Consider the following 23,387-nt stretch of genomic DNA (forward strand, 5'->3'; position numbering starts at 1 on the left):
TCTTCCCAATTTGTTGGTGTTTAGCATGCTAGTGATTACTTCTATTCCTATTTTGTTTGGAAATAGACGTAAATGAATGTGAGGTGTTCCCAGGAGTATGTACAAATGGGCAGTGTGTCAATACCTTGGGATCATTTGTTTGCCAGTGCCCCAATGGGATGACTTTAGATGCTTCTGGACGGACATGTCTTGGTAAGTATTAATTCCATTTACAGTTCTACTAGGGAAAAGCAAAGATATGTGACAAACAACATTTGTACCGTATGTTCCCTTAACAATAAGGAAAATGATTTTTTTTCCACATAAATCATTTTCAATCGGAGTCAATCAAGGACATGAATTTAGTTCAGCTGGAACATGAGCAGATTCCAACACTAGTAGCTAAAGTCCATCACCATGTGCTAGCTGGTGAATGGCAGTGAACAGTGTTGATTTAGTTCCAAAGTGCTCATCTTGCTAAACTCTGCAGCTCATCAGTGCCTTTAGCACTGTCTAATGGTACTCCCACTAAAGTTGGCATGGAAGAGATGTGGGTCAGGAGCGAGGCTTGTAGATGTGAGGAAGCCTGTAATGTTTCTGGCCATGCTGTATTTCTTGACTGAGCAGTGCAACAGAAATATATGAGTTTTATATACTGTCCATTTTCTGTCCAAATCATGTTTGGCCTTTGCTATCAGTAAATGTACAACACTGTTCTTAGAACAAGATGTAGCTCGTAGTAATTAATGGACCTTATATAGATATGATAAGCTGGTCATGCTTAAAGCCCTCTCCTGTCCAAACATCCTTCAGATGTTGAGCCCTATTTTACAGAAAACTTTAAAATGACTAAATAACTTTAAAATATTAATATTTGCCATTCAAAACTGTGCAGTGTCATTTGGTACATTCCTCTGAGCCCTCCGTCCTATGAAGGGATTTTGGAAAAGGATTCATTTGCAGTGAACTAAATTCTCTCTTTCTCTATCAACATATTGTTCACTTGCCCAACAGACATCCGCTTGGAGAGTTGCTACCTGCAGCACGAAGATGAGCAGTGCACCTCCCAGGTACCAGGCCGACACCGCATGGATGCCTGCTGCTGTTCAGTGGGTGCAGCATGGGGCTTTGAGTGTGAGGAGTGTCCTCTGAAGGGAACACCTGAGTTTGAAGCTCTTTGTCCAAGAGGACCTGGCTTCTCCACTAAAATAGAGATAACTGGAAAACCTTTCTCTAAAGGTACGTAATGGTTTTGTGGTTCTTTGACACCAAATGCTGCTGGCTTTTTCTTTTACTCTTCTTGGTGAATTCTTGTGGGTCTGAAGATTTCTTTGTTAGTTAGGCATTTAGATAACCTTTAGGCACACTTGGAAATCTCATTAGGTTTAATGGAAAGTAATGCCAGAATGAAACACAAGCTCATCTAGTTTGTATCACAGGCTTTTAAAAAGCATAGAGTATTGCAGCCCCAAAATACTAAATTTGTGTCTCTGCTAGAGAGGTTAAATTATTCCAGTTCCTTGACTTTGCCTCCTGTGGTGCCTGTGATGGCCTATGTGGCCAATGAAATAGCTTTGAAAACCTGGCACCTTGTAATGCATGAACTGGAACAAACTGAGCAGTCAAAACTGGACATATCAAAAGAACGTCCTTTCTTACCTGAACACTGCCTTCAATTCTGGAGCAAGCTTGGAAGGGTGAATAATTTGGGAATTTCATATGAAGGTAGTAAATTAGCAGAGGGAATGTTTCTATGGTGATAGCTCAAATTAGCAGAATTGGATTGACTGTAAACTGAGGCTTGTTATGACTGCGCTTTCCAGCATTAATGGGAATCACATGGTGATGCTCCAGCACCCAGCACTGAAAGCCCTCTTTCCTGGCTATCAATGGGAATAGGCCACAGACAGTATAAGTGCAAATGGGTGTGAATATTTTTAAAGAAAGCCGGTTACCCCAAAACTAAACATTCTGAAGTATCATCAGAGGTGAAAATATGAATAAAACTGACAATTGTTGTTAGTAGTTTCAGCGTTAGTTTTTATAAACAGTTGCTAAGCCATTAATTATCTATAAAGAATTGTGACATGTGCTTTTATTTATATTCATTACGTTTTTGTGTGACTCACAGAAGTCACGTTTTTTATCAGAAACCCTCAGTTGAGTAGTTCTTTGGAAGCTCCATCGGCACTTGTAGTCTTGATTCTCTTTCCACTGAAATTTTACCATTGACTTCAGTTAGCTGTGGGTCAAATCTGACAAGACAAAGGAAAAATAAGATAATACTGTTTTATGGCAGAAAGTCCTTTTGGCAGTTTCACTGGTATATGCAGTGCCTGCACTGGTGATAAGGAGAAAGTCAGTATCAGTTTATACAAAGTTGTCAGAAAGGGGTGGTGGTTATCAGCAGAAGGAATGAGCAGTGAGGACAGCAATGCTGTGTTTTTGTAGGAAGTGATAACACTATATGTCTCTGCTGCTAAAGGTGTGGAGACTATGCTAAGGGGAGTGAGAAACATGTTTGCAAAGGGAGTACAGCATCAAAATCTTACATTTCCAGGGTCATTCCCTTCCTCAGAGACTCGCTCTTAGAGGTTGTGGGCTTGGAAGAGGAGAGCTAGGAGGTCTATGCAGGTTTAAATAGCCTTGCATGGAAGAGGCACATGATGTTCTTCCTTAGAACCTTAATTGCACTTGCATTAGAGATGTGGTTGGCTACTCCATCACTATTTTACTGGCTCAAAGACAGCGATGCTCATTTCCCAGCAACACATTATGTCCATTCACTCTGAAAGTGTTCCCTGAGCATCCCCACCCTTTTTATTGATATTCAGGGTTCCCTTTGCAACACTAAGATCAAAAGTGTTAAAGTGTTAAAGACTTTTACCTCTCTGAGGTAAAAGCTAAAAAATGAAGTTATTTTGAAATCTTTAGTTAAAGATAATAATGTAGCTGCTTAATAATGAATGTGACTGCTGTGGGCAGTTGCATTTATAATTGTGGCTGGCTTCTTAGTGCAGAATTTAGATTTTTACTAACATGTCCTCCTGGGAAGGATATATTGCTAGCTTAATGACTGAACACCTAATCTCTGTCTGTTTCAATTTCAGATATCAATGAATGTAAAATGGTTCCCAGTCTTTGTACTCATGGAAAATGCAGAAACACCATTGGCAGTTTTAAGTGTAGATGCGATAGTGGATTTGCCCTTGATTCTGAAGAAAGGAACTGCACAGGTAAACTGCTTACATGTGGCTCTCATAACTTACATTTGGAAAAGGGAAAACTGAACTGATTTGAAAACTCTTTGACTGTTGTTTTGTGTTACAGATATTGATGAGTGTCGCATCTCTCCTGATCTTTGTGGCCAAGGCATCTGTGTCAATACTCCTGGGGATTTCAGATGCGACTGTTTTGAAGGCTATGAGAGTGGATTTATGATGATGAAAAACTGCATGGGTATGAGCAGAGATGCGTAATAGAGACTCTATGCATGCTGTAGTTTGGTGAAGCACTAGGGTTATTTTAAAAGGTTGGCTGAAACTGATCTGGTCTGACAACACCATATTGAGGAGCAGGCTTTGGGAAGAGAAGGATTTGGTCAAGTCAGAGAAAATTTGTAGCCAAATTAGAACTTCAGAGAGATCCTGGGACTTGAAACTGCAATATTAATGTTTTGGAAAGTGGACAGTTACAAAAGCCATCCAGAAAGATCTTAACATTTAAAAAGAACTAAACAAAAAACAAAGAAGCAAAAGAAATGTCTTCCAGTGAAGGCCTTCCAAGAACAGCTTTGGGTTGTAAAAGAAAGGAAGGAAATCTCAGCTTGCCCTAGTGTGTGTCCATGGCAGGTTGGAGTGAGGTAGGGCAGCAGAGAGAGGGGGCAGTGGGCCGTACACAGGGCCATGTGAAGCCTTTTGTCAGTGTGTGGTTAGGTTTGTGGGAGAAGAGCTTGACTCCTGAGGTCAGGAGAGGGAGCTGGGTCAGCAGCTGGAGAAGGGCTTGGGTAAGGGGAGGCTGCATGGATATGCTCACAAGGGCACAGATGCCCAGGTGTCCTCAGGTCTGCTGTAGGGTGGCTCTGGTTCCTGCAGTAACGTGTGTTCCCTCCTCTCAGATATCGATGAGTGTCAGCGCAATCCCCTTCTCTGCCGCGGCGGCACCTGCATCAACACGGAGGGAAGCTTTCGTTGCGACTGTCCTCCAGGTCATCACATCTCGCCAAATATCTCTGCGTGCATAGGTACGGCGTGCAGGCAAAATGCATATTGTGCTCAGCTTTATATACTGCCCCTGTGCTGTGCATGCACTTCCGGTGTTTGCATTAGTGTTGTTTCCTTATAGACACCGTATGTGTGTGTCTCTCTTTTTTTGAAACAGACATTAATGAATGCGACCTAAGCACCAACCTCTGCCGAAATGGACATTGCGTCAACCTGATTGGAAAATACCAATGTGCTTGCAACCCTGGCTATCAGTCCACACCTGACAAATTGTACTGTGTTGGTAAGGACAAAATCTGCACGTGAGCTGTTGTCAATTTTTAGTTCTAATAAAATAACTGCGATTCAGAAATCTAGTACAATCTGTCAGAGCATTATGCACAAAAACAAAGTCTGCATGTCATTACTTGAGAAGAATGAAGTTGTAGCAATGCCTTGGTTAGCTGTGTACTAGCTTACTCTATTAAATCAATCATGACATGTAAAATAGCATACTATTTTGGACCATGGAAGACTTTGACACTGAAGAGAGAATAGCTTGTTAAATCCTGAGTTCTATATTTTATTAAAAATCAGCATTTCTGACAGACTAAGGAATCAGATCATGTGGCTCAACTGATTTTTTTCTTCATTTCATCAGTGATTGTCTCAAATATGGGGCCTTTCTAATAACTTTTTCCTTAAAGCCACATGTTCTTAAATATCTAGTTTGAATTACTGTTGTGCACTCTTTTCTTTCATTTATATGTAAATGAAAGAAAAAATGCATGCAAGAATCATCTGCCAGCTTTAATCCTGCATATGAAACAATTTTGTTGTTGGATGGAGTGGCAATCCAGCAACTATTTTATGTAGAAAGGGAACTGCAGATAATCTCATCTGTTTCCCTGTTTGATTTGCCTGACATCCATCCCAATGTCCCTATTAGCAAACACATGAATGTTCAAGGAGTGCATAAAAATCCATATCCTAATGAGGAAGCCCTTTTGGAAAGGTGACTTAGAGTGTGTCTTTGCAGTGTACTTTAAATAAAGAAGTATTATGGATTTTAACTCCCAATTTTCTCCTTTTTAGATATTGATGAGTGCAGCATAATGAATGGTGGCTGTGAGAACTTCTGTACAAACTCGGAGGGCAGCTACGAATGCAGCTGTAAACAAGGATTTGCACTCATGCCAGACCACAGGACATGCACAGGTAAGAGAATTTTGCAGAATTTTTCTAATGAAAGGGGTTTATTTCAATATTTTTTAATTGTACTGTCTTTTTTCAAGATTAAAACTGTTATAATAAATACATTTTTTTTTTAAAAAAGTAGTAGTTAGTAAATGGAAGGATAGATGAAGTTCTTGCTTTTGAAGTAAACATCTCCAAAGCATAGAATTTCATGGCTACAGGACGAGTTGCAGGAAAGGGAATGGCGTGTCCTTCCTTAACGAAGGTAAGTTTATCTTCGTTATTTCAAGAGATATATATCCATTCTGAGTTTAGTAATAAAAAGGCAATGATTTGGTACAAGGAGATTTTTTTTTCCCTTAAGGTATTGTTTTAAGTCCAGATCCAAAATAAGTTGAAATCAATGGAAAGAATCATCAACATCATTAGCCAGGATGTCATATTGCTAGAAGAAAGGGCAGATTGTCCTATTCTTTGCTTGTGTGGCAACTACTCTTAAGCTAAAGATTCCTATTTTTAATTGTTTAGCCAAATTCAAGTATTCTGCATTACTTCAAAACCAAATGACTTGCACAAACTCAAGTCTGAAGAGTACGAGTCTTTCTTGGGAAGCAGCTCTCTTGCCCTGTAAATTGTAAATTCTCGGAACTGTTTAATTGCAGAGTGTTGTCCTCTGGGAGTCTGGGACTTACCAGCTGAGTAGTCATGGTACTCTTGATTTCCACATAGGTTACTGGAAAGATGATTCTGCTCTCCTTTTTTCTTACTTCTTGCTACACAACCACTGGTCCGCTGAGGCATGTGAATATTTGCCAGCTGTTTGCCAATTCCATCCAAAAGCTCCTTGAAGAGTATGAGAAATCTAACAAGGTTAATCCCTTGGAATAGAGTTGCCTTTATCGTTTAACAAATGGGGAGTTTTCTATACTGAGTTAATAGAAAGAGCTCACATTTAGAATTTGTAAATATTTATAGACCTCTGACCAGGGTCTTGTTTACCCCAAGGCCACTCACTACCATTCCAACAGGATGAAAGAGCTTTAAAGCCTGGTTAAATTCAGTGTGCCTCCCATTGCAAGCTTGCAGAATGCTATACAAATGCTCTGGTCAGATTTTTTTTCCTACAGTTTGCATAGCCAGGTATCAACTCTATATCTACATGTCCGTCATGCATTGAGAGCAGAAAATACCAGACATTTTTGAATGTCAGGTCAAAATCTATTTCACAGTATATCCAGATATGTGAAAATAGGTAATAAGTATCCTTCAGCACCATTTTAGTATCTAAAATTGCTTTCTCCTTCTCTTGAAGCAACGTTAATTGCATATATAAGTAGGTGATGGATGTTCAAAATTTGCATGCCAAAATTTTGCTTTATACCCAAATTTAGTGAGAAAATAAGGGAAAAAAAACTATTTTGCAATATTTTCTAGTCACTGTGCTAGTCAGAGTCTAGTTTTGCTGAGTTATGTACTGTATGCAGTTTAGTAACATTGTGACCTGAGTATATGAAACACATTTCACATTTTCAATTTTTTCTCTATGTGAACATGTCTTTTATCTTTAACATCACACATGGCTAGAAGCCATTAGGGAATATATTTCTTGATGATTGAACTGGTAAGCATTCTGTTCAGTTCAGTAGCAGGTCAGGTTTGAATTGGTGAGGTTATGCATAAAAAATCAGCTCAATTAGGAGAAACAACAGGTTCTTTGTCAGTTGATTTTCCTTTAGCTGTGAAATCAGTACAGTGGCAAGTTAGTAAATAAAGTTCTTTTATTTCTGTGGTTATTATCCCGTTTCTAGAGCTTAATTTTGCATGTTAATTCAAATTCCATTGTAAATTAACATTTCCAGGCTAATGTCCTTGTCAACATTACTTGCTCGTTAACATGAACAGAGATTGGGTCAGCCTTCTTACTTGCAGAAGTTGTGTAGCTGCAGAAACACTAGCTGCTAGAAATACAGAAGAATAATGAACATAAGATTTTAACTTAAAGTGAGTTCATTTTCTGCAGCTGCGTAATTACTAGAATCCACAATGGACCAGTCTGATAATGAGTTACACCCTTTCACTTGGAGGGTGTTATTGAGTCTCTTTTTGTGATGATTTTTTCCCATGGAATTACTAAGCAGAGTTTTTGATGTTTGTTCTTGATGGTATATGTTGGTGCTGACACAGGAAGATTCTAGGAATTTTATGAAAGTGAGGAAACACTAACATAACCCCTGGGACTTTGAAAGGCATGGCTACATTAATATAATAGTGTCTGTTTCTGCAACTCAGTTCCAATTAGCGATGGCCAACTTTGTGGACTGACAAAACATTTTACATGCTAGAGGATGTAAGTGTATGGCTGCGCCAGCCAGTAAGCTGAAATGCTAAGAAAACATAAAATCTCTTAGTGAAATAAATGTTTGTATTGTAATCATTCCCATCATGAGCTCAACTCTCTGTTTCACGTTTGTAATAACCCATGAAGCTTATAGAGGTATTGTGCATGGAATTCTGCATTTTTATCCTCTGTAAAGTCTGATATTTTCATCATTGAATTTAACTTAAGAGCTTCCACTGACATGAACAAGGATGGGTTGTATCCAATGATCCCCAATCTTTGTGGGCATGGGATGTGATAAAGGTTTTGTATGTTTTTCTGTCAGTGACTTTTTTATTTCTACAATGTTCCTTCCTGACCCACTGGAGTCAGAGATTAATATTTACCAGTGACTCTACCAGGAGATGGAGAGTCTACTCATCAAGGTAATTTTACAAAGTACTGATCAGTCATTTTCAAGGATTTCATCTTCATCGTCATTACCAGAGTATTAAAATGGTTGGTTGTATCTCATAGAGTTATTGTGTCTAAAGCATGTATTATTTTGACTTTTCCCTGTAGATATTGATGAGTGTGAAGACAATCCTAACATATGTGATGGAGGCCAGTGCACAAACATCCCAGGAGAATACAGGTGTCTCTGCTATGACGGATTCATGGCATCTGAAGACATGAAGACTTGTGTAGGCAAGTGAAAGTACATCTTTCTTAATCCGACTTAACTCAGAAAAAAAATGTTTAGTTAAGGCACTATCTCCAAGTAGGCAAAATATTTTAGAAGCATTGCTCTTGCACCTTATCTTGGCCACTAGATAGTAGGAAGAGCCTCATTACATGGCCTGTATATATCAAATGCAAATGTAATCTCTGTATATCCCTATAGAGCCCCACTTCAGTTTGGGATGCAAACAGGATGATCTATAGCATCATTTATTTGGGCCCTCTTCCAGCAAGCATTTATGCAGCTCAGATCACAGAGGGTTTGCAGAAAGGAAATCCTAGTAGGTGACACCATGGAAATTTTCTAGTAAGATAAATTGTCCATGCTGATTTAAACATCTCAGTAAGATAAAACTATATATGAGTGCTTTCCATTGGTAGTGGGAGTGAAGGAGTAGTGTGACTTCAGAAACAAATATTCACATCTAAGTCAAACATCTGCAGTGTATGCAAGGGGAAAGGACTGTGCAAAACTAGATAATATATGTGTGCATATGTGTATGCATATATAAATGTACACATATATATGTATACATGGAAAGTGAGAATAAATAGACATGTTCATTCTTTGGATAATATCACTGAATTTGAGTCTGTATTTTAAGGAAAGTTGAAATTAAAGATATGTTAATGAAGATATGATAATATGGCAATGTTAAATCCTATTCTATGTAGCTTTCTGATTGCATATATAGGTCCCTTTTTGTACCAAAACATCATACCCCATAGACTCTGCTAGTTACTTCTAAGAATTTTATTAAATAAATGTCAAATTATGTTTTCTTAGATGTTAATGAATGTGATCTACATCCAAACATCTGTCTGAGTGGAACCTGTGAGAATACAAAAGGCTCTTTTATCTGTCATTGTGATATGGGATATTCAGGCAAGAAAGGCACTACCGGTTGCACAGGTATGCTTTAATAATCAACCCTTTGTTAAACTTGTGCTTCTACCTGTCCTTTTCCCTAGCATTCAAAACTTCCTCTCACTGTGCTTCTTTTGACTTTTTTGTGTGTTAAATATTTATATTTCTTATCAAAAGTTGTGTTGCACTGTTCTGCTGAACTTCTGTGCTATGGTGTTGAGCCTGCTGCTGCTCCTATTGAACATGATGTTGATAGGAAGCAAAATTTGGCTTATTATCTTATTGTTGTTGATCTAAGAGAACAGAACAAGTTTGCTGTAACTTGATAGACTACTGAGGATCACGAAGGATTTGGATAAGTTAGTGGTACACTGTGCATGCAAATAACAGGTCTCTGTTCCAACTGTTGTTTTGGCAAATACAAATGTCTTGCAATATGTGCTAAAGTGTATTTCCAATTTTTGCAAAGTGGCAACAGTACAACTACCAAACTACATTATATTGACATATTTCAGCAAAATCAGAATTTGCATTACTTCATGTACTGACGGTTAGCAGAAATAAGGTTCAAATATATGGGCTCAGAGGGCATGACATTAATAATCCTTGTGCTGGTGTCTCTAGCCAAGGTGTTGAGAGATTCAGTTTTTGCCCAAAGTATGACTACAAACATATGTTTAATATAATTTTTAATGTAGGCTTAGGGTAAACTCATTTTTGGCAATATTTTTGAGACAGTTTAATTCGTAGCCTGCCCTTAGTGTACAGAGTTATTAATATATTTTTGTAAGTACTTCAGATATATGAAGCTGTTTTTTTAGTTCTTGTAAGAACAATTTGTGAGCTGAAGTTGTACTTTGTGTATTGGACCTTGGACGAATGGCTGTGCGTAGTAACGGCTGCCTCTGACTTCCATATGAAGTGATCTGAATCCAAGAATGTCCTAACTGTACCCTGTAGACCAACATTTCAATGTGCCTTGTTTCTGTGCTATCTTATGTTCTCTAGACCTGTAATCCCTTGTGCTGGTCAGTTACACATGGCACAACTATCCCACTCAGTGTAATAAGTGATAGTCAAGAAATGTGAAGCAATTACTACAAGACAACAGGTTAAAAAAATAAAAAAGACTTGGAGACAAAGATGGAATTGGAGGTATGGTTCTGGGAAAGTGTCTGGAAATAGCCACCATTCTGGCAGCATTTCTCCCTCCTTATTGCCTTATGAAGTCCAACCCAGTCCTGAGGACAGGCACTGCCTGCCTTGTGTGCTCTTCCCGCCACCATCGTTGTCTTGTACTCAGCCCAGCTTCTGCTCTTCCTGCCTATATGCAGGTGTCACAGAGAGGATGACGCTCACCAGAGGCCACAGTTGCTCCTAAAACCGCCAGGACACATCTTAGTCACAGCAAATGCTGTAGAGGAGAGTGCTATTTGAAAAGAGCTGGTAGTTCAAAATAAAAAGGTCAAGTTTCAGTTGTGCTGAAGCAGCTGAAATGGGGCCACACTCAAATTACCAAAATCATTTGGCTTTAAGCAACTCTTCAGAAAAGGAAGGGAGCAGAGCAAAGGCTTCATAGCTTGGTTTCATGCTGAAGAATCTGTGTGGCACCCAAGTATAAGATGGAGTTTCCACTGTGGCTGCAGTTTGCAGATTGTTGCATTCTGGATTTTAAAAACATATGACCTACTGGTCATTTGAATTCCTGCCTCATTTTTGCCCAGCCTTACTGCCACAGCCAAAGTTCCCAGGCCCAGGTAATGGAGACCCATGAGAGCATCCTTCAGCCCTGTTCTTCTGAAGGGGCCCTACCAATAGCACCTTGATCCTAGGGTGCAATTCCTGTCCTACAGATCAAAAACATCCACTGGTTTTAGAAGCTCGTGATAGAAAAAATATTACAAAAATGTCTACAACGCTTTGAATGGGAGGTTCTCTGTTCCATGAGAACAACTAAATAACGTCCTCTGGGTTCCATTACAGTTTTGTCTAAATATTTCAGCTCCGTTGTCATTACTGATTGTTTCCATTTTAACAAATAAACATGTTTTTTTTTTTCCCCAATCATTTAACAGTATTCAGAATCCACCCACTGACTTGCATTCCCATCCCACACAGATGTTAGTTTCCCCCCACCCTGGTTCTCTGTAAGAATGTGGATAGAATTTAGTAACAAAAATAAATTTTAAAAATGCTTTATGCAAAAATACACATTGTAGATGCAGGTTTCCTAGGCAACTTTCTACAAATGGTTTAATTTCCATTCACAGAGTAAACTTCTGCAGGACTGACTGAGGGCAGTTCATTTTAGACTTTTGTATGCAGGCAATGGCATGTAGCCACTAGAGAAAAGATTGCAGTGTTTTCCCCTATCCTAGTTCCAGATTGCCCAGCTTTATGATAAATGTTGTTTCTGCTTTTTCTGTCAATAAAGTATAGACGTATTAGTGCAGAAACAAAATCCTCTATTGGCACTTGCATTTGTGTATTGTGATTCATCACCACTCTGGAGTATTGCCTGTAAATTTGCAATATTTCACTGCTGACACAGAGCCATAGCTTTACTAGCTCTAATGTTTTTGCAGAGGAACAAATTCTGCTCTGACCTTCCCCATGCATCCTTGCCAGTTAGCGCTGTGCGTGCAGCCCTCCTGGATCATTCCTGTTGGATGTGAGGTGAACTTTGGGGCAGAAGTTGCTTCGTTTTCATTGTATCAAAAATAGATCTGTTCCCAAAGTCAGCTGGGCTTCTTCCCAGTGCCTCAGGGAGCTGATGCAAGGTGTCCTGCGGGGGCCCTGCTGGGGCCATGGGGTCAAAGACCAAAATGCTGCCCCCATAATGGTGGTGATTGTAGAGAGGGGAATAGTGAGTGCTCATTGCTAAGTACTCACATGGCTGGAAGCAGAAGGATTGGGAAGGAGGCTGGTGCGGCAGGAGGACGAGCTGGGCCGTGTCATGTACACCCAGAATTTTGAGGTTTGCACGACGGACCTTGTTTCAAAGCTTGCCTCTCTCCCCACTGCCTTTGGCTTCTGGCCATTAATAATACACTGTGCCTCAGTCTGAGGGCACGAGAGAGTTCTGGTATCAGTGCAACAAATATATTTCCCCTTATGAAATTGGGAGCTGGCTCTCTCAGGCCAAATACCAAAAGATAGTAACATTAAGATGCTGCCTGCCAAAAGGGGGTATTACAGAAGGAGCGCCTTGCGAGTAGGCATCTGTCCAGCAATAACATGCTGCGCCCCAGGCCGATGCTGTAAGCATGGATATCAGGCAAAGAATTGATGTTTGCCCCATGTGAAACTCTGAGATACGCTTCCAGTGTAGTATGGTGAATAAAATCCAAGCATGAGTGCAAAAGAGAAAACAATTTTACAGATATGGAACTCAGAATAAGAGAATCTTTCCACATATTTTTCTATCTGGATGAGCACTAAGTTGAAGTTCAGCCTTCTCCCTTCTATGAAACATTTCCTCCTGTTGTTTGCTTGTACTTCCCTGGAGTGACTGAGAGAAGTAAACACCGTGGGATTTGCAGCAGGTGACCAGCCCTGAGGGAACCAGGCACAGCCTCGAAATGCCAGCAGCTCCTCCAGCTGACAGAACTCACAGATAATGCAGAACACACCCAAACAAACTTTAACAAAATGGCAAATGCTGAGCGGATTTGCATCATTCCTGACCAGGAGTAGTGATTTAGAGGCAGCCTGAGTTAAATTCACACCCTGACTAGCATCCTTATGGGCTATCCAAGCCCCAGTGGAACTTAATAGCAAATAGTAGTACAGAGAGTACCCTGAGGCCTCCATGGCATGTGCTGAATGCGTGAATTTTTTTGGGCTATTGTTCACTCTTTCTGCTCAAATGCAGGGGAATGATTTGGATGTTCTCACAGTGTAGGCAAAGATACAGTGACTTATCCCTGTGCTGTTCTCTGGTTGATTTTTAATGACATGCCTACAGACTGCGTGGGGATTCCCTCTGCAGATCCTGGTATTTCTTCTATCCGGTTGCCCGCTGTGCAGGCACAGTGCCACCCTCATAGGTGTATATAAAGTACCTGTCTTTGCTGCACATCACAGCTCTAAAAATTTGTACCTTTGTGGTTAATGTGAGAGATGCTTTGTTAATTGCCAAAGGCTTGAGAGAAAAAAGTGTTTGTCCAGAGAAGAGAACAGAAGGAGCCAAGAAGCTGTGGTGACTGACAGTTTTTTTCCCATAGCGCTTGGAATTGTCATGATGTCAGATCTGCATATTATTTATCACGCGTATTCTCATCTGTTGGAGGCAGACAACTCCCTTAGTATTAATGGGAATTGTGCAATTACAGAGCTGAGAACATGTGTGCAGCAGGACTGGGGCACCATGCAACCAGCTGAGGATGCAGTGTCAGTCTCACACTGGAATGTCTTTATTTTCCTTGGCTTGTCACAGCCTCATAGTTGAGGCAGAAGGGGGAAGATTGATATAAATCAGTGACTCACTCCTTTGCTCTTTAATGAAAATCCCCCCAAAGTCAATGGGAATAGGCCGTTGTGGTGCGAAACCCTGGTTTGTGTGGCGGCGTCATCCTGCGTGCGCTCTGCGTCGCGATACCTTTACTTGGGCTGCTCAAGCCACTGCGTGGCAACAGAGAGAGCTGTTTGAAGCAGCAGTACCATTTGTACTGCCATGCAGACAGCACAGTCTGGACTCTTGCTCTTTTTAAAGATATTTATGTTGAATTAATTTCCCTGCAGAGCTCAGCTTCTCCTTTTTGTTTCTTTCTGTGAAGTCATAATTCAATACTTATGGCAACATAAATCCGTATTAAGCTCCAGTTTAAGCAGGCATAAATTCCCCTGATTTCACTGCCCCGTTTACGCAGGACCGTGTTTGGTCTGAGATTTCTTTTGCCTTGGAAATAATTGCAATGTAATAAATTTAGGCTTATAACTCAGCTATATGATGAAAGGAGAGAATAGGGATTATAGCAAAACAGAATCTGAGTTAAGTGCAGATAGCTTTGAAAATAAGTAAAGTATGGGTTGAAGCTGGTGATGGTGTTTTATATGCCTCAATCAGCTTTCATCAGGGTATCTGAAAGCACTTCACATGCAGCAGTGGAGTAAGCCCTGCAACATCCCTGTAAGCATAGATGGTATTAGGAAACACATTTTGCATTCCCTTCTTGATCTCTACCCAGGCAAAAAGCACTGAAATCTATTGATTTCTTTTTTTCTCCGTATAAAAGCTGCAAAGGATTTCAGGATTTTGTTCAAAGCAAGTGGAATGGTATTTTGGTGGATGATATCCGAGAAAGTTGATCCCGTTCTAAATACCCCTGCTCTGACACAGATTTGTGCTCGCAGCGTTCATCCCGCAGAGGAGCTGGGGCTCTCACGGCGCGCGCCAGCGGGAGGCACAGGCGGCCGCCGCGGGGGACGCGCTCGGCCCGCACGCCGTGAGAACACGCGGCTCCTCTGTCCCCGCGATGCTCCTCTCCCAGCGGCATCGGCGGGGGCACTGCGAGCCGGGCTACGCTCGCGTAGAGCTGAGAGTTGTTTTCAGGAGTGCCTGAGAACTTGGTCTGCATGTGACCTCACTGCGCGTAGCTGCTGCATGCAAGTTTCTGTTTGTGTTTGCTGGTGGCTAGAATTCTTGGCAAAAGGTATCTGAGCTGATGATGGCTTTGTGTTGCTTTGTTGTGCTCCAGACGGTCTAAGGAAGCATGCGGCTGTTTGAAGGTTTCAAAGCACCAAATAAGCAAACACACCGCAAACTTAATGTTAGCAGTAGTTTAAGAGTTTGTTTTCTAAAAGCATGCAAAGTTTAAAATATACAATGTTTGCCTGGGCGTTTTATGTCAATGTATACTGTGACTGACCTCCAGAAATTCCTTCTAGTCTTTCTCTTCCACCCAAGCCAAAATGAGTTTTTTTCTGACCACCCTTAAGATTTTTAACAGACACTAGTTTCCTGTTTAGGGTCATGTAATCGGCTTAAGAGTTACTGCATATGCTAAAGGCAAATATACACTGAGATTATCTGCTCTTGACCCCTTTTTTTAAGTTTTAAAAAGGAAGTGTCCATTTGCATGTTTGGGGGATTGGTGGTGCAGCCTGCATTATTAATAGTAGATTCCAGCTGCCAGATTTAGATCGTATCTAGACTTTAGCATTAAAATTATGGAAATATTCATGTCTGGACTTCTGATTCAGAGTCATGTCTCGTTTAGAAAGAAAACCAGAAAAGTAAGATTGGATGCAATTGCACTGCAGAGACTTAAAAAAAAAGAAAAAAAAAAAAAAACACCAGTGTGTTTGAGCAGTAACTGAATTTGAGAACTTTATTTGAGGGTGACAGATGTATGTTATCTGCTTCTCAGGGTTGCATGCTGTCTTTGTGAAGCGACAAAATATACAGGGCATGTATGTATATGGCCTTATGCCTAAAAAGGGGCCTAGGGAAGGGTCACGAAGGAAACAGCTGGACTGTTACCTGGGCATTTCCCTCCGTCACTCCTGTCCCTTGCCCTAATATAACAGCAAAGACTGAGGGAAGCTCAGGGAGGGCTGAGAAAGGTGACAGAAATACTGAGTGGTTTGATGTGAATTCTAGATAGTTTACATCCTTCCTGGAAGTAAAACCAAAGCACATTTAGAGAGAGCTGCGTTACAGAAGGCACCGTAAAATCCACAGCTCAGCTGTGTAAGATAAATCCTGCAGGTTTTGTTTTAGTTACCACTAGTAAGTTATGAAATCCTTGTCCATTTATATATTCTTCAAGTGCTTATGTGAAGCATTAATAACAGAAAGGTGGCGTTCAAGTTTTTTTTTGTTTTTTTTCTTTTCCCCTGTCCAAACATTTTGACATTGTTTGAGAATCAAAATAAGGTGAAAATTACAAATGTTGGCAAGAGTGCTTATGCTGAAGACCGGATTACTTGCTGCCTGTTATCTTCTAGGCTGATGAGTTTTTTCCACTGTGTTTAGGTTTCCTAAGTTCTTAAATTGCATGCCTGATAAGCTTGGCTTTTATCAGCCATCACATTAAATAAAGTGGTACAACCACCTCCACCTTCTTCACCATCTCTGGCCAAGCAGAACCAAGCTTTAACTGCTTGGAGACAAATCTAGGAGGAGTTTGCAGGTTTTTGCAAAGATATTCACCCAAATCCTTGCTAGTACTGTGGCAGATGAGGAGCTCAGCGTTCCAGGAGTCCCTAGCGAGCAGAGTCACTTCCAGGATCTCTCCGCAAACCACGCACTGCAGAGCAACCCGAGTCCTCAGTGTGGGCTTCAGGATAGGCAAAAAGGAAAGTTGCCTTCTGTCCCTTAGATGTGGTAAGATACGTTCAAGATACAAGCCAGTTAAATGATAGTGGTGTCACTCTGTTGTAAGGATGGCAAGGTCCTCACACCAGCTCTTAGTCATCAAATCTGGTCCACACCTGACTGCAAAACTGCCCGGAAAACATACATCCCAGGACGCTGAGCAGCTGCTGCAGGAATCCTTGTGGATGCTGGTCCCGAAGGCTGGGCCTTCATGCTTGTTCTGAGCGCACCAATTAAAAGAAAAAAGAAAAAGAGAAACTGTAAGTGATTAGTTTCCTCTTGCCATTATAAAAGTTGCCAGCGTTTTGGGGTGAGCTGCAGTGGCAGTCTTGCATTATGTACCTATCAGAAAAACAGATAGTAGGCCAGGGCATGTCTGAGGTATGTAAATGTAAAATGCTTGCTTTTCTTCATTGTGATTTTGTTTCTCTTCTGCTTCTTTTGTAACTGCCGTGTTATAAATAAATGCAGACTTGCTTTCATGTTCATATTGTCTTTACTGAGAAATTCCTGTATCCATTATCTGGATAGGAGAAAGTTTGATCCATAAGCTCTTCAAATGTATCTGTGTTTTTGCAGATATCAATGAGTGTGAAATTGGAGCCCATAACTGTGATAGACATGCCATATGCACAAACACAGCAGGAAGTTTCAAATGTAGCTGTAGTCCTGGATGGATTGGAAATGGCATCAAGTGCACAGGTGAGCAACACGCACAATAATATGTATTTATAAGGTCTGACCAAAACTGGGTCCCAGCAGTTTTGAAAAATCAATACTAGACCTACAAACTGAGATGACAAATGGTGGTTATGCCTGTCAGATCAGTTTAATTGTATGTTGGACAACAAATTCTCTACAATGCTGTGAAATCAGCGTTATGTGATGATAGTGTGAGAAGGTAGAAATGGACTAGGCTGTGGAAAGGGAGAGTATGTGCCTGAGATGGGGGGTCTGGGAGGTGGGGAGAGGTCTCTTGGTACTCCTCAAGAAAATGATTTAGCCTTGTGAGCACCCTGTAGCTTCCACATTCACAGTTACCTTGTCAGGCAGCTCTGCTAGCTTGAAAATAAGCTGTGCCTGCTTTTCCAGGCAGATGACCCCATGTATGTTTGGGTTTTATTATAGGAGATTATTTAATAAAGTAGAGCTTCTGTGTGCTATACGCTATTTAAAGTTTGCATTAATGGTATGGATTTTTTTAAGTAATGTTTTTTGTTTTGTTTGAAAGATCTGGATGAGTGCTCCAATGGAACGCACATGTGCAGCCCACATGCTGACTGCAAGAATACGATGGGCTCTTACCGCTGCCTGTGTAAGGAAGGTTATACTGGGGATGGCTTCACTTGTACAGGTGAGCTTTCTTAAGAGTGCTTGGATACTCAGCTGGCAGATAAACTTAAAAATATTACAAATTTAACACGAGTATCAATGCATTAATGTCTATAATGCATATTTTGTGATTTTGTGCTCAGAATTCCTTTAGAGATGGAATATAAAGTGTGAATCAAATACAAGATTAAAACTGCGTACCTGTAGGTCTAGTGCTCCTCAATATTGGCTGCTATTTCAGAGAGTGTTTAGTCTCTGCAGCAGGTGCCCAAAGAGGATGTAAAACCTGAATCCTGAGAAGTATTGAGAAACCAGGTGACCGAGGCTGTGAGCCATCCGATCTAATTTTGAAGTTAGCCTTGCTTTGAGCAGGAGCTGGACCAGTGACTTACAGAGGTCCTTTACAACCTCACTTAGGCTATAATTTATTCCCCCCAAAAATCTTGAAGCCTTCTCACAAAGTTATTCTCTAATATGTTGTCTTCCAAGTTCTTCTATTTCACATTAATTGCCATAACTTGAAAGAAAATATTGTCTGTTTTTCCTAGTCTAAAATGGTCACTTTTTTGCTCTGGTTAAAATGCAAGTTTTTGATGAGCATTGAGCTCATTGAAGCTCAGTGTAGGAGGAGTGGGTGGCAAACAATAATACAACAGTTTGTGGTGTAATAAAGCTGATTAATAAATCAACTTGTTAACGGTCCACATTAGTATAATATAAGTTGTTATAACCTATACTATACTATAACAGTATTAAAATTAATACTATATTATACTATAATATACACTATATGTATACACACACTATAATACTATTAATACTGTACCAAAATATTAAAACTACTTTGTAAAATTGTCTAAAAAATACATGAGTGACTATGCCTGTCTGCCCTCTTCACTGCCTCGTCCAGAAACACCGTGTCGGGATGCAGTGCTGACATGTGAAACACTGGTAGTTGCTTCTGAAAAATAATCCTATGAACTGAAAGTGTGATTATAAAACCTCTCTCGAGAGGTGCTTCCACCCACACTTCAGCCCTCTGCTCTGAAGAATGGATTAGCTCATGTGGGCTTAGCCATCAGGAACACTGCAATAACACGAAGAATTTTGGTGTTGCTGTTGAGGCTACACATGGAAGGTGACCTTGTTGGGAGTAAGGCCATAAGATAGGCAGCTGCTGGGCCAGGTTTTCAGCTGGTGCAAATCAGCAGCACTCCATCTGCCAGAGCAATTTTATGGCATCTGGGAATCTGGCTCAGCAGGTTTAAGGCTGAACTTGAGTTATTCCAGTTTATAAATGGGCACTGGGGCTCTGGTTAATTCTCTCTGTGTAATTTACTCTTGAATCAAATTCAGCTGTTTTAGTAGCCTTCACAAACTGCAAGCCTTTCTGTTCATTTCCCATACAATGATTTGCAGGAATCTAGCAACTCTGTCTTTCAAATGAAGCACTTCTAAGTTTCTGCATTATTTTTTAATTGTTTGGAGTGCTTATTGCTCCTGAATTCAAGAGGTAGCTAGAACTCAAACTTGGACTTGCAAGCATTATGTAAACCTGCCAAAGCATGCAACACTGACCCTGGTGGGTACTAGCTTTGCTTTCCAGTCATGGCCTTTTACAAGCTCACACTGCCAGCCAGACTCTGCTCTGTGTTGTATAAAGTATCGGCTGGAGAATAAGGGCCAGGATCTGTCTGGAGGGCAGCTCAGTTCAGTAGCAAGGCTGTTGTTCTCATCAGCTGTTAACCTTCGATTTAATTTTGATCGAGTTATTTTCACCTTGCTGCCACTTTTTGTCAGTATTTTCTCTGGCATGGAGACTGCCTATAAACATGTGTTTGCTAACTGCACAGAAAACCCTTGTTTAAAATGCTGCTTCTGGACTTTGCTGTAATAGGAACAATAGTGATAATAAAATTCACGTACTCGGAGCTTAAATTTGACCCCAAGTGCTACCTTCAGTTGTTACTAACTGTAGCTACATTTGCAGTCTGTATTCACTGATTTTCTTTTTGATTAGCAGTTGTGTTTTCAATGTGTAGAAAATAGTCTACACTGTTGCATAAGTTGGGCTGTATGCATAAGCAGCTTGCAGTTTCTTTTGCAAGTGTTCACTGCTAATGGAATAATTAAAACCTTGGAGCACTGTGTACTTCAGCTGCACCAAGTGTTGATGAGGAAAACATGTTTACTGTAACTAAACTTGTATCTTCTCTTCCTTTTGCAGACCTCGACGAATGCTCAGAAAACTTGAACCTCTGTGAAAACGGGCAATGCCTCAATGCCCCTGGAGGATATCGCTGTGAATGTGATATGGGATTTTTGCCAAGTACAGATGGGAAAGCATGTGAAGGTAATTCTCTGTAAGCTTTGAGCAACACACAGCAAATTCTGCCTTAATAATGTTTTACTTTTGAAAATAGTGCAGTTCATTACAAATGTGGTTGTATTGAAAACTCCAAGAAAATTGCCAATAATATTTTTTTCATTTTTGTGCATCTGGGCACTAGGATTTATTTGGGATCTCCTATAGAAAGAGAGAAATATTTTGGAGAGTATCTCATCACGTCTTATTTGTGGGTCAGATTGGCAATCTAAATGGCATTTTGAACTACCATTTCGTCTTGTCCAGTTTGTTGCCAGTTCATCCTTTTAGTCATATCACTTAAATAGAAAAAGTCATTACTTTGATATATGTGGAAAGAGGCTTGTATGCAGAAAGACACCTGATCCTCACTGTTATAATAAATGAAGGGACTCCCACTGATGTCTGCAGGCTTTGGCTCGAAGTCAAAAGCTGCTGAAAAAATTCTGCTTAGGTAACTAATGCAGTAAACCTGCTTTGAGGGTGTTTGTGAAGTTCAAAATCAATATTTGAAGCCCTGTAGAAAGTTTAGAAAGCTACACACAAAACAAAAATCCAGGATTCTTTGTTTAGTTTTGAAAGCAAGTTGTCAGTCCTTCATTAGAGCTTTGCTTATGCAAAAATCAAATGGTAAAGATGCTGTGAACGTGCAGAGGTTATAAATTTGATTGCAGCATTTGTGCAGCTTTATAGCTTAGTCAGGAAGAAGCACCCATATCAAGTGACATACTATTAACTCATAGGAGCAGATACTTGATAGAGTTCGTAAGTACATCACTATAAATAGACTTTTTGCCCTGGAAAGTGTTCTGTATGGCTTTTTTTTTTTTTTAGAAACTTACAAAGAGAAATAAATTAGAAGAGTGAATTCTTCGTGTAAACTAAAACGTTAAGTTTCATAATGTCATGAAACAATTTACTTTAAACAGTATAACCTTTAAGCTATCTTTACATAGCTTATCCAGAGCCTAGCTCCTGTTGCTAAAACATTTTCCTTGATGTCTCAGATGTGCACTCTAAATGTAGTATTTTAAGGTCCTTGGTAAACATACACTCTCTTTTATTTGTATTAAATCAGTCATTCTTTATGTAGCACATAGAGCAGTCAAAATGGATTGAATCAGATACAGTGATTCAGACAAAAAGCCACAGATGTTAGCTGCCAAACTTAAGATCTTAATTTGCAAAAATCTGAAGATGAGAGTTAAATTCACCTCTCTGCATCAACTTTTGCTTTGCTTAAGACCACCTTTCTGCAGATTAGGCCCAAGTGTAGATCTCGCACACCATTTTTTCTCCAGTGTTACATGGTGTGCAGGAGCAATTGGCTTTCAGATCCAGGTTTGTTGAACCTTTCTACAGTTCTTTATATATAGTTTAAAAGATATGGTAGCCTCATGTTTTTTTCCACCTGTTTTTTTCTTCCCATCAGATATTGATGAGTGTTCACTTCCTAACATCTGTGTCTACGGTACTTGTCGCAACCTGCCTGGTCTTTTCCGATGCGATTGTGAAGTAGGTTATGAGTTGGACAGAAGTGGTGGTAACTGCACAGGTAAAGATAATTTTGAACATGACACTTCTTATTTTCTGTTAGTATCATGATCAAATACCTGGAAATTCTTTAACAAGGCTATACAAATCAGAGTGATTTTATAGGAAAATTCATACTTCCCCACTGTATAACACAGAGAAGAATCAGCAGAGCTTGAACTCAAATGGATACTGGTGGCCTTCTCTACACTTTCGTAGAAGTGAATTTTGTGAACTTTGGTATTTCAGTGGATTAAGAGAAGGGGGAATGTACAGCAGGGATAACATTTGTATCTGTCCTATCTCTCAGGCAGAAATGCCCTGTGGTTCTTGTTCACAGTAATGCATGGTAAATTATGAAATTGTAATGTATTTTTCACTTAATTTTTGAATACTTCTAAGTGGTTTTCCAATAAAAATATTTTTTTTCTACATGAACTGATAAATTTGTCTTATACAAGTGTTCAGCTTCTAAACTGTGCATGTGCTTTTTAGAGGTTCCTGGACAACAGTATCTGATAACTAATGGATTTGTGATGGTCAGTGTACTATACCTGATGTATTGATAGTTTGAACTGTTACACTATTTGCTTACAACCTGTTGTTTTTTCTTGCAGATGTTAATGAATGTGCAGATCCCACAACCTGCATTAGTGGCACATGTGTCAACACTGCTGGTAGTTACACCTGTGAGTGCCCTCCTGATTTTGAGCTGAATCCCACCCGAGTTGGATGTGTTGGTAAGGGATCATTCCTTGTGCTGTTTACAAGTGAAGTTGCATAAAGGGGCTGCAGTGCTAACTGTTTGGGGGTAAAATCACAGGTCATGCATAAGGGCTCCCACCCCAATGCCCTTGGCTTAGAAATTGTAATAGTGCAGTGGGAATGTGTTCAATGTAATATAGTATTTCAGCAATTACCAGCTGCCAGGACCAACCCTGTGGGGCTTATTACAGCTGTCCACAATTTAGAGCAGGCATGACACAATTTTAAATTTCAACAAGCTTAACCCCAAAATCCAGCTGGTCCCAAGATGGCAGGCAAATGAAGCTGTGGCATAAAGCCACCCACAGCCTTGGAGCGCTGAGTGTTGCTTGGCTAGGTACAGCCTCCATGACCCATGGAAATGCTGTTGTAAGTGTTAGGTTCAGGTTGCTCGGTGCTTCTCTGGCTTTTGGCTCTCATTTGTAGGTGCAAAAACACCCCACAAAATCAAAAGTTAATAAAAATTTTTAACATGCAGTATATATTTTCATACATAGTGCTTGTTAATATCAAGGAAAGGGGAAAACGACTTTCTGGAACTGAAAGGAAATGCAAACGTGGATGAGAATATGTATCAAAATGAGATAAGACCTGACTGTACAGCTCTTGGTGATGCTGCGTGTGTTCCCTAGTCAGTGAGCAGTCCAACTAAGCCGAGGGATGGCCTACTATTCTGTCTGAGGGGGAAAAGTTTTGTTTTCTTTGACTAAGCAAGTTGCTTTGCTAGGCTGCTCAATGAGCAATGAAAGCAGTTAGAGTGTATTCCT

General features: G+C 40.2%; 1 protein-coding gene across 1 annotated transcript in view; it reads left to right on the plus strand.

Annotated features, from left to right (window-relative positions):
• FBN1 (fibrillin 1) overlaps positions 1-23,387 on the plus strand; it is a 141,673-nt gene that overhangs the window by 86,903 nt on the left and 31,383 nt on the right. Inside the window, exons 24-37 of the mRNA XM_088540325.1 lie at positions 67-192; positions 994-1,218; positions 3,090-3,215; positions 3,310-3,438; positions 4,097-4,222; positions 4,360-4,485; positions 5,277-5,399; positions 8,278-8,403; positions 9,224-9,349; positions 17,205-17,327; positions 17,857-17,979; positions 20,185-20,310; positions 21,755-21,877; positions 22,473-22,595. Coding sequence (XP_088396451.1) covers positions 67-192; positions 994-1,218; positions 3,090-3,215; positions 3,310-3,438; positions 4,097-4,222; positions 4,360-4,485; positions 5,277-5,399; positions 8,278-8,403; positions 9,224-9,349; positions 17,205-17,327; positions 17,857-17,979; positions 20,185-20,310; positions 21,755-21,877; positions 22,473-22,595 — 1,851 coding nt within the window. The remainder of the gene's footprint in view (positions 1-66; positions 193-993; positions 1,219-3,089; positions 3,216-3,309; positions 3,439-4,096; positions 4,223-4,359; positions 4,486-5,276; positions 5,400-8,277; positions 8,404-9,223; positions 9,350-17,204; positions 17,328-17,856; positions 17,980-20,184; positions 20,311-21,754; positions 21,878-22,472; positions 22,596-23,387) is intronic.

Source organism: Tinamus guttatus, unplaced genomic scaffold, assembly GCF_059628265.1.
Source record: "Tinamus guttatus ecotype Peru unplaced genomic scaffold, ASM5962826v1 Tinamus_guttatus_pri_ptg000004l, whole genome shotgun sequence".
NCBI lineage: Eukaryota > Metazoa > Chordata > Aves > Tinamiformes > Tinamidae > Tinamus > Tinamus guttatus.